Source organism: Heterodontus francisci, chromosome 1, assembly GCF_036365525.1.
Source record: "Heterodontus francisci isolate sHetFra1 chromosome 1, sHetFra1.hap1, whole genome shotgun sequence".
NCBI lineage: Eukaryota > Metazoa > Chordata > Chondrichthyes > Heterodontiformes > Heterodontidae > Heterodontus > Heterodontus francisci.
The window spans coordinates 180836809-180852468 of NC_090371.1; the positions used below are offsets into that span (position 1 = coordinate 180836809).

The window sequence follows — 15660 nt, forward strand, 5'->3', positions numbered from 1 at the left end:
TCCATCATTGAATACATTTAAGTCTGGGCGAGACAGGTATTTGGTCTCTCAGTGAATCGAAGAATATGGCAAGCAGGCGGGGAAGTGGAGTTGAAGCCTAAGATCAGCCTTGAGTGTATTGAATGGCGGCAGATCAGGCTCGATGGACCATATGGTCTACTCCTGTTCCTACTTCTTGTGTTCTTGTGTACAGAGTGTGTTGAGTGAATTTTTGATTGATTCAATTCAAGGTACCTGACAAATGGGGAAGACACATCTTTGGTGGACAGTGCGTGTGCACGCAAAGGTGCATGACGAGGAGACGATGGTGATTGGTACTGGAAAGATTTGGAGCCAGATTGGAATAAAACTGGTTTGACATCACAAAATTTAATGAAAAAAATAAAGGCACTGAGGTAAAATGTAATCAATATAATATAAGATAGAGAGAAACTGAAGTGGTGATTGGAGGGATGGCGATGGCAAGTGTGCGATGAGGATGGCATGGGAGGAGTGGATAGCTTAGGATGTGGATGGCATGGGAGGGATGTATGGCACAGGATGGGGATGACAAGGGAGGAGTAGGAGCCAGGGGATGGCATCCAAAGGGTGGATTGGGAAGGATAGCATGGGAGGGAATGGCATGAGCGGGATGGCATGGGAAGGATGGATTGGCATGGGATAGGGATGGCATGGGAGGGAGGGGACGACATGGAATGGATGGCATATAGTGGGTGGATGAGATGATGGAATATCTTAAGTATACTAATTTGACTAACAGGACATGTGCGATGCCAATATCATCAACCTCTATAAGAACAAGGGTAACTGCTGTGACTGCAACAACTACCGTGGAATCTTCCTGCTCAGCATCGTGGGGAAAATTTCAAGTCTTTAGAAGAAGGAATTTTCCTCCACACATGATTAGATGGCAGGTTGTTCAACCTTGCCTGTCTTAGAGCGAAGACCAAAGTACAGAAAGTCTTCATCAGGGAACTCCTGTTTGCTGATGATGCTGCATTAACATCCCACACGGACAAATGTCTGCAGAGACTCATCGACAGGTTTGCGGCTGCCTGCATCAAATTTAGCTTAACCATCAGCCTCAAGAAAATGAACATCATGGGACAGAACATCAGAAATGCTCCATCCATCAATATCGGCGACCGCGCTCTGGAAGTGGATCAAGAGTTCACCTACCTGTGCCACTATCGAAGACCAATTCACCGGCTTGGCGGTCTGGAAAATGGCATGACATTCCAGTCGTCACCTTTAACTGTCTAAATATTTTAATGTTATCTGGAATGATTAGCAGATTTGACAGCTAGAATATTCTTTATTCATTACATTTATCTCATGGCCAAATTCCAACTGGGTATGTTGTTAAGCCTCAGGAAAACCTGGCTGCCAAGTCAAACCATCAGAATTTGTTAGGAACAAACTATTAATCAAAATTATTTTGCCCACGATGTTGCAATCTCTTCTGCCTGCGTGCAAGCCCCCCTCACCCCCTCCTGCTCACTGCTGCATGGGAACAAATTCAACATTCACCCACGAGCCACTTGGAGTATAAAATAATCTGATTTCCTGGAATTCACACGGGTTCACCATCGCAGACTGTTGTTTGAATGAAATCTGACTCTGGAACTTCCTCAACCACTGTACAAACCCAGGGGGAGGAGTCACCACAACAGCTGCCTCAACACTTTACAAATGATAAACTGAAACATGAATCACCTCCAGACACCCCTGAAGCTTTTATTTCATCCCTGTCTTGCTTGCGAACAGTGACTGTGTGATATCAGCACAGGTCCTTGTATATAACTAACCGATCTCTCATGGTGTTGCTCTGGTTAACATGGCCGGGTGTGTGAAGGGGATAAGACCCGGCTGTGAAAACATTGGTGAGGGGATTCACCTAGAATTTGGTATCAATGGGATTGTAGACTGTGGGGATTGGGTCAGCAGCTGATTCCTAGTGTTTGGGAGAAGTTTCAGTGCGGAGGGTAATACAGCTCTGTAGGTGGAGCATGTTTCAGGGTCTATAAGCACAGGGGTGAGGTGTCAGTGTCTGTCAATAATGCTGGAAGCAGATCCTTGGAGAAGGCAGGCTGGGGAGAGTACAAGATTCTGCAGCATTTGAGGGAGGTGCAGAACTGGAAATGATTCCAGGTTCTGACAGCACTCAGAAGTGGATAACATGCATTGTTGTGGATCTAACTGCATGGGATAGGGAAAATGTAAGCGGTCTGCATGCAGTGAGGAGTGGCCACCTAGCATCTGGATAGAAGTTGGCAGATTCTTGACAGCACTGTGCTGGTGTCCAGGAAATTGGGTGTGGTGGTTTGTACATCTGGGTCAGTCAGCACTGGGGATGGAGCGTCCCAGGGTGTGAGGAATATGATGGCTTCTGTCGCATTGGAGCGGGCCTGGGGTCTGTAAAAAAGATCAACACCTGAAGCCGAGTGAGAATGGAAGCAGCAGGTCTGCTTGGTTGAAAGGGGATTTATGAGTTTGGGCCAGGTGAGATAGCCTATGGGAGATGAGGCAGGAGGATGGTGGGGAGAAGGGAAAGGAGTCAGTTCAATATCCCTGAGGAATTTCCCTATCAGGAAGTCTTGTGGGATGAAAGTTCACAGAATCAAGATTTCAACGTCTCTCAGAAATCTTCCAAAGAACTTCACACATCGGGATATACATGTACACGGGGAAGATCAGATCACTTTTCTCTTTCTACATAGTTTGGAATATGCACAGCTCCTCTTGTAGATGTCTGATTTTCTGTTCTTGCAAACACAACTTTGACCACAGCAAAAATTCCCCTTCCATTTGATGGTCAGCAGCAGAGCTACTGCATCAACAGATTACCCATGTCTCCAGCAAAGCATGCGGCTGATTAAACTCCACTGTGACATTTTAAATCAAGAGTTTACTCACAAATACAATGAGATCAATCCTTCTCCCCACCAGCACAGACCGGGATCGAGTTTGTTTGCTCTCACCTGGTGTTAACGGGGTTGTAATGGCTTCAACATGGGGTTGGTTGCCTTACTGCCACATTAACACCAGCGATGTGATCAGTTCCGCTGTAGAAGGGTCTACTGCCGGGTGACCATAGCGCCTGCCTGCTTCAGATGATAGGCCCCTCTTCATATGCAAATTGGGTTCCTAGGATGTCATTAGGACCTGATTACCATTTTCAGTAGGAAGTGGTGCACAGATGATGTCAGCAAAGAAACCTTCAAAAGGTAAGTGTCGAGTTGGGTCTGATCGGGTTCTGGTCAGGTAGCCATGCTCTGCCCTCATCCTCCGCGATCATGACCACACACCCTCCTGCACCTTGCCACCGACACTTGTAACTGATATTGTTGCCAGCAGGTCTGGCTCAGACTTTCAATGTAGCAAACTGCATTGGATTTCTGGCATTGTGCTCCACAGCTCACCTGCTGAATTTGTGACAGGGACCTCTTTGCACAGTTGCCAGAAATCCAAATCTGCCCTGTGGTCTCATGTTATAGGTATGTACATACCTGATCTACCTGATAAGTTGGAACACTAAATGTTTCAACGACTTTTATACACTGTTGCAAACTCTGACTGAAAAAGGCATTGCAGATCAAAAATCTTTGCATCTAATATATTTGCACCATTGCACTGTTTCCAATTAGAACCTGATCTTTTAAAATAAGCAAAGATATAGTTTAGCTGTGCAACTTGCATCATCCAGTTAGAGGATGCCCCATTTCCTGTAATTCACAAGTATCAGCTCAGGGTTGTGTTTCCTTTTTATTATAATCGGTAGGTTCAGTGCCAAGTCTGCACAGGAGCATTGTCCTGTGGGTCAGCTGCAAAATGTGGAACTGAATTCTTCTACGGCCAACCTGAAACTGTTCATTTTGGGGAGGAAAATTGAATATACAATTAATCATACCTTGTAATACATGATTCCATGCAAAGTCTCAGCTGTATTTTAACTCTGTCAATAAGTCAGTTTGAATAACTCTCAAGGAAATGACATCTTTGCAGCCAATGAAAGGGAGATTTATTTCCTGTAAATCACATGCTTTAGGTCCATTGACAGTTCAGCATATTCTCTTATTTTCAGGAGGAGGTTACCAATGGGTCAGGTGTAAAATATGGAACTGGATTATTCTCTAGATCATCTGACGCTACTTGGCTTGGGGAACAACAATTAAAAGCAGCAAATAAAATATTGGGGTTAAAATTCAGTTTTAATCGGGGTGCGAGATGGGCAGTATGGAGTTAATTCTCCTTTACAGTGAAGCTTAACTGAAAGAGAAATTGGACAGGATGTATATACAGGTGACTGATCTTCTAACACTTTTTTTGCACTTTCGCTAAAGATGAATTTTACACCACTTTTCTGAAACTTGCAATGAAACCTTTAAAATCTACATAAATCTAGTTCCCCACCTATAACAAGGGATTATCTCCTGTTGCTGCTGTAAACCGTGCAGAAGTTGTGAATATATTTAAAACTGCAAAAGTAAAAGAAAGTTTGATTCAGCAGCAGGGAAATTCCCTCCCACAGAACTTTGGCCAGCTTTCACTGCTTGTGATTATGCAAAACGAAAGTAAAGGATCTCAATAAATAGGAGCTCATTGAAGCTCTCTTCAGCAGAACCTCATTCAACAGAGAGAGCCACAGAGGTCGACTGAAGATCCTTCAGCAGAAATCTATTCAGCATCACAAAGTCAAAGATGAACAGAGCAACTACTGTCACGATTCTCATCCTGCTTTTGTGTGCCATTGCTGCACAGGGTATGTCGATGTTTTTAGCTTGTGTTTTATTGCATTGGAGTGTGGAAAGGAGTCATTCTGTTGAGTTACTGATCAGCTATGCATGCCCCAGGGTGCAGTCTGGTTATTCATTGTGCAATTAAATGGTCACCGACACTATATGCTATTGATAATACAATGCTGGTTTGAACAGCTTTCAAAGCTGAAACAAAGTGTCAAAATTCTTAACTTCAATCAACATCTAAATCTCAGTTAAATTGATTTTTTCACAGGTATTCCAATCCCAGGAACTCAGGGAAGATGCCAGTGCCCTCAGACCAGCTCCAAAATGATCCCTCTGAATCATATCCAGAATTTGAAATTTATTCCTAAAGGATCTCACTGTGAGACACTGGAGATAATGTGAGTAAATGGGTCAGAAGGTCACCTTCAACATTTCTTCTTCTGTGACGTCTATTTAGAAGCTGTGCTCTTTGTTCAAAGCATGTTGGATCAATCACTGTTTATGATGAGTTTTACTGAATTCTCACCTTTCAGTGGGAGACATCCAATTTCTGTGGATTAGATTTTAAAGGTTTACCTTCTCTTCACAGTGTCACCTTGAAAACTGGAAATCAATTATGCGTGAGTCCTGATGCCAAGTGGGTGAAGACTATTATTAAAGCCAAGAAAGGTTGGTGTTGGTGTTTGTCAGATTTCAGACTTTACATGTCAATAAAAGCAATTTTGTATTTCACTATGTCTGTTGTCTCCTGCTTGGCTGAGGGCATTGATTCCTTTCTGCTGCATATTCCCACAGGCTCTTGGTGCATTCTGGTACCATGCCCAAGTGGCCAACATTTATGTGTCAGCCATGACAGTGAATGTCAGCAAGCTATTCAGCCACAATATTCATCAGAGTTGAGCCCTACACTGCCCTCGCCATGCATCCATATATGGTAAATCACAGAGGAGGCAGATGGGGGTCACTGGATAGCAATCAGCTGCAGGAATACTGGGCGATGTCATGTTCCCTCACCCACAATGCTGTGACCAATTGTTGTACCTATAGTACCCAGCCGAGATCAACCAATTAATCACAATGAATGATCAAAACAGAAAATAAGATATTTAAGATATCTCTTCACCATTTTCATCTCCTTTTCCTGCCACCTTCCTTCCATTATGGTCAACTGCAGAATTTTCTGCACTGCACATTAAGCTGCCCCATTGCATCTTTGTTTAAAACATATTTGTAACCATTAACTCCTGTCAGAACTGAGATTTTAAATGGATATATTTGTTCAAGTTACACAGAAATGTTGTTCAGTAAACTCTAGACCATCTTTCTCCCTGTTTTGTGTCATCCACCATTGTCAGAAGTCAGGATTTTGTTTACCATTTACTGACTTTGCATCATTCTAAAATGTGTTTAATTCATCACAATGGAAGGAAGAGACAACTGTGACCCTGTGAATGCTGCATGCTGTTAAAACCAAATTGCAAAATCAATGAATTGTGAACAAAATCACAAGTGTTAGCAATGCTGTGTAATGGGCTGATTGATAATTCTCCATAATGATGTTGCTGAAGACATTGCCCTCTATATTAAAATAAATATCTGTGGTTAATGAGGAAAAATGTAATTTATTTTGTTTTATTTCAGGTGCCAGACAACACAACTGAGAAATGAAGACACAATGGGTTGGACTCAATTCCACATCTGGGAACCCGCCGTGCAGTGAACGCTGCAATGAAGGATGTTCTGTCCAACGTGTTCACTCTCTTACGTCACCTTCTGATAGCTTGTTCAAATATTAACCCTGCATTGTTTTTTGAAAATGATTTCACTGTTTAACCCTGTTACACTCTAATCGTTTACCCACAGCTAAAGAAAGCAGTCTGACGTTTTTGTGAAACTTTTTGCCAGGACTGAAGTTTCTTTCACAGGGTGTTCGGTGTACGATTATTAACAATAGACTCTTTTAGACGAGATTACAAACGGGAAAAGAGGGAGGGCAGGAAAGAACAAAAGGGAAAGTTTGTGACAGGGTTGAAGACAGGAGAGATTAAATGACAAAAGAGATGATGGTGCAAGGTTTAAAAGAGCAAAGTGATGACTGACAACGCAGCCGGCAGCTTACGTCATCCAACTGCGGGAGTCTGTGCACATGCGCAGATTGGTTCCTACTCTGTGCGCATGCGCTGTGTTCCGCTAGGACTGGTTGGCGCATGCACAGATGACGTCTTTGCGTAATGCGGGCAGATGGTCAGGGGATCCAGGCTGGAGAGAGCAGGGTTGGGGGGAGAGGGTGTCTGGGGAGCGGGGCGAGAGTGGGTGCAGGGAGAGAGCGGGTGTGGGGAGAGCCTGGCCGAAGACCTTGATGGTGGCGGGTGCGCTCTTCACCTTCCGCCCGCCGCCCGCTCCCGACCCCTCTCGCCCGCCTGCTCGCTCACAGCCCCGCCCACTCGCTCACTGCCCCCCCCGACCGCTTGCTCGCCGCCCACTTGACACACCCCCGACCGCTAGCTCACCCACCCGCCCGTTCGCTCCCTCCCCTCCCGGCCCGCTTGCTACCTCCCTCCCCTCCCCCGCCCGCTCGCTCCTTCCCTTCCGGCCATTGTGTGCTGCCATGTGTTTAGGTTGCCATTGTGTCATTATTTGAGCAGCGCCATCTTTAATCCTGGCAGCTGCCTGATGTCGCAGACTGTGACGTTTTAGTGGCACAGGCTGCATTTGCGCATGTGCCATTGCAGCGCCACCTAGTGGTGGCATTGTCAGCAAACGCAGTCTTAAAAGAGATGGTAATAAAACAAGGAAAGAATAGAGAAGGTGTAAATGGGAAAGCAGAATCATCATCAAAAGGTGCTGTCCAAAAAATAGTGGGGGTGGGGGGTGGTGGGGGTGCGGGGGAAGTTATGATCTGAAATTGTTGAACTCAATGTTGAGTCCGGAAGGCTGTAAAGTGCCAGTCAGATGATGAGGCGCTGTTCTTCAAGCTTACACTGAGTTTGATTGGCGCAGTGTAGGAGTTTGAGGACACAAAGGTTAGCGTGGGAGTGGAGCAAAGAATTACTGTAATGTGACATTGTATCAAACTAATTTACAAACCAAATTTGATGCAATCTTTCTTTTGCTGCTCAAATCCTCTTGATGTTCTATGTGATTTACTGATGGCAAGATATGTAATGGATTTTATTTTTGGACCAAATGTATTTCCAGTTCCAGTTTGAATGAAAGCTTCTTTAGTAAAAGCCAAGAACAATTGCTTTTCATTAACTTTGATGCTATTTTACTGCACTGACATTTTAACTGAAACCTTGGGATTTTCTTTGTAAAACACCAGACCTTAGGATCGATCCAAAACTGAAGTCTTTGGAAGCAATTTCTCGATGGAAATTATCTTGTGCATAAATTACCTACCTTTGAGGAGGTAGTGCTGCTTAATATTAACTGGAATAAGTGGCATTTATAATTCGAAGTAATTTTTGGTCAGTGATCAGTAGAAACATTTTGCAATGAGGGATTTCACTGACTGGGTCTTGTTGACTGAAAACCTCAAAGGCTTTGTGTAAAAATTGTGTTGAATATCACTCAGGAAAATTGCTACACGTGATTGAATTGTGTGTGAATCAATCTTTGGAGTTTTTTGTACCTTTATCCTCAAATGTATTTGAGTGATTCAAATAAACTAGATTTCCTATGAAGAATGTGTTATCACTGTTTCTGAATCGTTAGCAAAACAATTGTTTGTTTCTCCAGTAGATAAATTTAATGGAATGACCAATAATAATAACCTGTTCGGGCCATTTCTTAAACGATGATAAAGGTTCAGGATATTTGCAGTGTGACAGATTTCAGATCAAATTCTGTAAAATCTCAATGGGATTTTTATGGAGTCTGTTTAACTTTCCTGTTCCCCCACCCACACCCCCATGCATTGCTGAAACGGGATGAAGGGATTGTTAAGATGTCAGGTTGCTGGGGAGGGCGGCAGAGACGGTGGTGTTCATGCACCTGCCATTGTAACTCATCTGCAAACTGCCAGGCAGGGTCTGCTCTGCACTGAACTTCAAATCAGGAAGATGACAGGCCCGCATGCAGCCAAAACTAGATCATTGCAGGAGTCAGCAGGCAGGCCAGATAAGGCCATGGTAAGTAGTTTTATTCATCCTCACCTTCATCCACCCCCTCAAGGAGTCCTTGGGCCTCCCTTGCCCTGGTCTTGCTTCTTCCTCATGTTAACAGTGTCTCCTCACAACCATCTCCCCAACCCAGTACTGACTCTGGCTGGTGACTGTTTCCCTGGGACCCTGCTGGCTTCGAGCTCCCACTCAAATTCCCAGTCCCACCCACCAACCTTGACCCCACCCACAGGTTTTAGGCTGGTGACAGTGCTGCACTATACAAATGATGCCCAGATATTAAAATGGCCAGGGCTGCACGCTTAACTCTTGATGGGGTTTCCCTTCCATTCGCAAGCCGCCTAGGCTGAATCTGCCCCTGTAAGAGTTGATTTCTCCAGAGTGAGAACCTGTCAGAAGTAATATTTTTATTACATCATCTTATGTGTGGGGAGAGAGGCAACATCAGTTTAGGGATCTTTGATGTTCAGTAGCAGGATGTTGATAGCTCCCTATTTAAATACGGCAATAACCAATGAACAGAAGGTGCTCCAGTTTAAGATCTACTCTTCCTGGACCATTATTGCTAAGAAAGCCAAATCAATTCTGGAATCTTAATCGAGCTGATGCTTTATTATTTCTTTTTAGATTTTCTACTTAGATTATCAAATGTCCCAAATGACATCCTATGTGTCTGTGACCATGGGAAACTATTTCTCGCCATCCTTTTCAATCTGTCTGCAGACAGCAGGAGGGAACAAATCTCCGAATGATCAGGTGAGCTGTGGAGCTGGGACCTGCACAGAATAATGACAAAATAATTTCAATAATCATTGTCGTGGCAGCTGCTGGCTAGGTCACATCCATGTCCAGAAAACCCAAGGCCTACTTTACTCAGGGCAGCACAATTGCTGGACAGGGTCCAATTTTGGGTTGTCTGTTTCTCAGACATTCTTAGGGTGCAGGACATTGCACTCTGAAATTGACCCTATTTATGCCTGTTTTACACTTGTAAAATGGGCTAAACAAGGAACAATTTCTACCTCTGTTACGACTAGGTGAGAAAGGGGTCTACGGGTTCCCTCTCAGCCTTTTCCTGGTTTGACTGTAACAGGGTTTAATTTTTAAAACACCGTGTTTTCAGCTTCCTCTCAGTGAATCCTTGTTCACTGCTCTCCAATTATAATGGCAAAGAAATCAACCAGACAGGTTGTCTTAGATTTAAACAAGAAAGGTGTAAGTTTATTAACCTTAAAACTCTAATTTGGTTAAAACTACTAAAAATACAGGATGCAACCAGGCTAACATGCATACGCGATAAACACGCATGCAGATAGAGATAGAAAAGGAGAAAGAATCAAGGGGAGGAGCTTGAAGCAATAGCTGGAGTTCATTGACTGTCTTTTGAGTTTGATGTACAGCCTTTGATTACAGTTCGATCTTGCCATCTAGTTGAGGCCCAGTAGACACTTTCAAACTTGTTCGATGGTTTTCTGTCTTCTTGAAACCCAGTTGCAATTTCTTCTTTTCGTGAGAGAGAGAGAGACGGGGAGTGACCTTCCTTCTCTTTTGTCTTCAAGTTGCAGTCTGGCCCAAACTGTTCTCTGAGCACAATTCAAACCAAACCTGGTCCAGCCCGCCAGTCATGTGACTAGCTCTTTTTTTCAGGACCATCTGCCCGGTGAGCTATGTGGATTCTTTCAATCTTAGTTGAGACCCTCAGTAGGGGGCTAGAATGTTGGCTTTCACACAGTCAATGTCTGGTGATCAAAATCCATTTGGTTAATTGAATCAGGGAGCAGTTCCATTGTCTTCTCCAGGCAACTGTCTCTTAGAATGCAAATGTTTCCAGCTACTGTCCTGTTAGAATGCAGGTGTAGCCCTGTTTTCAGTCCAGTAAGAGTTTAAAATTAATATTCCATATGACGAAATTGAGATACCTCATTCTTGGCAGGTGTGGTTTTCATCACAACCTCAGTCTCAAGGGAAACTTCCAAATAAAGCTAGGAACCTTTGTAATAAAGAGCAAAATAAAGTGAAGTTCTGATCCTTTAACTGACAACAGAATGAAACACAACTATTCATCTTCAAGCTCCCAGCATCAGTATTCATCAGCTGGTGCTCTGCTTTATCTCCAGTTTAAAATGGCACAAATTAAATTCTTGGATCCTAACAAATAAAGTTCAGAATTTAAGTTCACGGGCCCTGAAATTCCAGAATGAATTTCCTAATCTCCTGGTGTAAATCTGGGAAGTGATTGGTGAACCCCTACTGAAATGGAGAGTGACCTTTAACTTTACAGCCTGGGTGGTAACCTGGCAGAGCGGATCACCCACCCTTGATACAACACATTAGTTTTTTTCTCCGTCGATTACAGTGACTTGAAAGTCAGGAGGGTTCTACCATGGATGGTTAACTCGCTCCACTCGGTTACTGCTTCACCTGAAAAAGTAGAAAAATACTCCCATGGTGCAAACTGCTGACTCTGAGGATTCTGTCAGTTCCCTGTCAAGATCAAAGCAGCAAATCAGGGGAAATCCCACAAGGATTTGTTAAGCTTTAATGCCATTCCGGTCGAAGATCAATATTTGCATGGTAGCACTTTATCGATGGCAGGCTCATCTTACACTGCTCCTCCCTGGTAGTGGGAATCATTGAGGAATTTAAAACTGGAATAAAACAAGATTATCTTCTCTAATTCACAAATTCTTAGCCACACCAGATAGCCGTAATTGGTTGATACGTTAACAAGTTATTGGAATTTCACGACCTGAAATGTGAATTACACCAAGGTCTAAGTCACAATACACTGTGATAAATATTCTATTCCACCAATCCAAGTAAGTGCTGGGAGTGCATCTGCAAACCTGCACATTTCCAGATATTTTGTCCACTAGTTTCATTGGGCACAAAATTGCAGTGTACCATGTTGTGATAAAAAGAGGAGCAGGAATGGGTTGAATAATTACAGGGCAGTCAGCCTCAGTGGTGGGGCTTTTTGATGAGGTAACAAGGAGGGTCGATGTGGGTAGCATGTTTGATAGAGTCGATATGGATTTTAGCAGGACATTTGACAAGGTTCCACATGGCAGACTGGTCAGACAAGGAACAGATCTTGGGATCCAAGGGCGAGTAGCAAGTAGGAACCAAAATTAGTTGAGTGGCAGGAGCATAGGGTAATGGTCAACGGGTGTTATTTCACTTGGATGGCTGTTTCCAGTGGGGTTCCAAAGGACTCAGTACTGGGACCCATGCTTTTTGTGTTGTACATCTATGGGCAAGAAACCTGCAGACAATCGAAAAATCAATTGTGTGGTTAACAGAGAGGAATAAAGCTGTGGATTGTAAGAAGATAATCATGAACTGGTCAGGTGGGATGAAAAGTGACTAATTGAATTCTTTCTGGAAAAATGTCAGGTAATCCATTTGGGGAGGGCAAACAAGGCACGGGAATACACAATAAATGGTAGGTGAAGGAAAATTATAGAGCAACAGAGGGACATTGAAGAGCATATCCACAGATCCCTGAAGGTGACAGGACAGGTACATAGTGGTTAGGAAGGCAAATGGGATAGTTTCCATTATTAAACAAGGCATAGAAAATAATAGCAGAGAGGTTATGATAGAACTCTTTAAAACACTACTTAGGCCACAGCTAGAATACTGCGTGCAGTTCTGATCACTGCATTACAGGAAGGATGTGATTGTGCTGGAGAGGGTACAAAGGAGATTTACTAAAATGTTACCAGAAATGACCTGGAACTCATTGCCCACACGGGTGGTGGAGACGGAGACAATCAATGACTTTAAAAGGAAACTGGATGGCCACATGAAGCAAATAGATTTGAAGGGTTAAAGGGATCAAGTGGGGGAGTGGGACACACATGGATAGCTCTGGATAGGCATGGACACAATGGGCTAAATGGCAACCTTCTGTGCTGTAAATGACTCTATGGAATGTAGATTTTTCACAACGAGGAAAGATTGGATAGGCTGGTGTTATTTTCTTTGGAACAGAGGAGGTTGAGGGGAGATTTAATTGCATTGTATAAAATTATGAGGGTCATAGATAGATTGGATATGAAGGACCTATTTCCCAGGCGCTGCTCCACACACCACTGACCACCTCCAGGCGCTTACCCATTGTCTCTCGAGATAAGGAGGCCAAAGAAGATTTCCCTTAGCAGAGAGGTCAATAACCAAGGGGAACTGATTTAAAGTAAGTGGCAGAAGGATTAGAGGGGAAATGTTGAGGCAAAATGCTTTCACTGAGTGGGTGGTGGGGGTTTGATACTCACTGGCTGAAAGGGTGGTTGAGGTAGAAACCCTGATCACATTTAACAAATAGATGCATATGCACTTTATTTTTATTTTTATTTATTCGTTCATGGGATGTGGGCATTGCTGGCAAGGCCAGAATTTGCTGCTCATCTCTAATTAACCTTGACAACTGAATGGCTTGCTAGGCCACATCAGAGGACAGTCAAGAGTGAACCACATTGCTGTGGGTCTGGAGTCATATGTAGGCCAGTCCAGGTATGGATGGGAAATTTCCTTCCCTAAAGGACATTAGTGAACCAGATGGGTTTTTATGACAATCAATAATGGTGCCACAACACTATTCGTGAGACTAATTTTCAATTCCAGATTTTTATTAATTAATAGAATTAAATTCCACCAGGTATAATGGTGGGATTTGAACTCATATCCCCAGGCCATTAGCCCTAGGCCACTGCATTACTAGTTCAGTAATATTGCCACTGCATCACCATCTCCCTGAACTGCAAAAACCTATAGGACCAACAGCTGGATATTGGGATTTGGCTGGGGAGCTCTTTCTGGGCTGCCATAGTCACAATGGGCTGAATGGCCACCTTCTGTGCGAAAATGTTCTTTCTTTCTATATTTTCCTCTGCTGTGTGCCAAGATCAGTGTCCTCGAATTGTTACCTCAGTGTGGCCAAGATTTTCCATTCTGTTACACCGATTCCAACTGTGAGGATTGGGAAATTCTTGGAGAGCTGCGTCACCTGACTTCCTGCACGGCCCCACCACTTCTGGGATATTGTGTCAGAACATATAGTGGATGTAAAATACCTCCACCTGAATATGGGCAGGTGAATTCTAATGACTGACAAATGACACTTCTGCCATCTGGGCTGCAAGGATCAGGGCGGCCTTGAAAACAGTAAAGGTTCACTGCAGCCTCTGCAGGTGTGCACAGGGCAATGAATTGCAAAGACTAATGTGGTTCAGGTGATATATGATTTATTTTAGTTTGGGGACAGCCGTGGAGGGCACCGGCCATGCCAGGCACCTGTGACCAGCTGTTACCAGTCTCTAACTCTTCCTGCGTGACTATCCAATGAAGTTGGGAGATTGTGGCTGGACCCTGGAAAGTTGATCAGTGTCAAGAGCGATGGTTGAGGGATGTTGTTTATGGCTGTCCTGCTGAAAATCCACCAGTATTAGCCTGGAGTGAAAATCCCGAGCCACGTTTCTGATAACTGCATTTACTGGGAAGCATTCACAGTTCAGGAAGAAATGCCTGGATTTTCCAGATGTTCATGGGCTAGCAGTGGAGTGAGACCATTGCTGCAGCACCTGAAGAGGTGGAGAGGATTTAACCAGGGTGGAAGAGCCCCAAAGAAGAAAAAATGTTTTGTTTTGAGGCCACAGCCAGCTCCAAGGCTTAAAAAGGTTATTGGTTGGGATCTAAATGGAAAGAGCTCTGTCCACTATTAGGCCTGAACCTTCCAGCCATCCAATGACTTGGGGGTTTAGCTCCACAACCCCAGGGACCACCACTGCCGATCTCCTGATGAATTGCTTAGAAGAAATGGCAACATTTCATTTTCAATGTAAAAATGCAAAATGTTTATTTGCTCCAATACAATGAATTTCATTCTGAAGTAGGGTCTCTGACCTGAAACATTAACTCTGCTTCTCTCTGCACCAATGCTGCCAGACCTGCTGAGTATTTCCAGCATTTCTTGTTTTTATTTCAGATTTCCAGTATCTGCAGTATTTTTCTTTGATTGAAAGTTACCTTTCCAGGGTTTCTACTGAACTTACAGTTCACACCCCTAGGTATGAATCAGAGCAGAGCCATGTCCAGAAGGAAGCTGCCTGGACTGTGTTTAACTTTGGCTTAATCAATCTTTCTTCTATAAATTTCACTTGCTTCTTTTTACACTGACTCTCCTGGTCCCCATGTTAGCCGATATTGTTAACAGTTCTCTCTCTTCAGGTGTTGATCCTCTATTCTTTAAATCTGCCATCATCACCATTCTCATCAAAAAACAAACCCTTGGCCCTTGCAAACTACCCCTCATTTCCAACCTCCCTTTCCTCTCTAAAGTACTTGAACACATTATTGCCTTTAAATCAGTGCTCATCTTTCCCGGAACTCCATGTTTGAATCCTTCAAATCAGGTTTCTGGCCCTGCCACTGAAAAGTTAAATTGTCCCTCCTCATCCTTCTCAACCTGTCTGCAGACTTTGACATGGTTGACCACACCTGTGAGGCTGAGATTAAATATAGCCAATATAATATAAAATACAGAGAGACTGAGGTAAAATATAACATACATTAGAGAGAGTCTGAGGTAAAATCTAATAATGTAATATCGGGATCCCTAAGAGCCTCTATCTGGTCTAAATGTTCTAGCCTTTACTCTGGATATCAGTGGCATGCAACAACTTGGACACTAGAAGTGGTACACATCTGTGACCGCGTGGGTTTTCGCCAGGTGCTCCGGTTTCCTCCCACAGCCAAAGACTTGCAGGTGATAGGTAAATTGGCTGTTGTAAATT

General features: G+C 43.6%; 1 protein-coding gene across 1 annotated transcript; it reads left to right on the top strand.

Moving 5' to 3' along the window:
- Positions 1–4605: 4605 nt before the first annotated feature.
- Positions 4606–8417, top strand: LOC137351468 (interleukin-8-like). The gene is made up of 4 exons (XM_068015954.1): positions 4606–4762; positions 5014–5143; positions 5335–5414; positions 6387–8417. Exons 1-4 carry the CDS (start codon positions 4702–4704, stop codon positions 6404–6406), a joined length of 291 nt encoding a protein of 96 aa, XP_067872055.1. The 5' UTR covers positions 4606–4701; the 3' UTR covers positions 6407–8417.
- Positions 8418–15660: the final 7243 nt, after the last annotated feature.

Coding starts and splice junctions, on each gene's coding strand:
- LOC137351468 (XM_068015954.1), top strand. CDS start 4,702: ATGAACAGAGCAACTACTGTCACGATTCTCATCCTGCTTTTGTGTGCC. Junction 4,763..5,013: donor GTGTGCCATTGCTGCACAGG/GTATGTCGATGT, acceptor ATTTTTTCACAG/GTATTCCAATCCCAGGAACT. Junction 5,144..5,334: donor TGTGAGACACTGGAGATAAT/GTGAGTAAATGG, acceptor TTCTCTTCACAG/TGTCACCTTGAAAACTGGAA.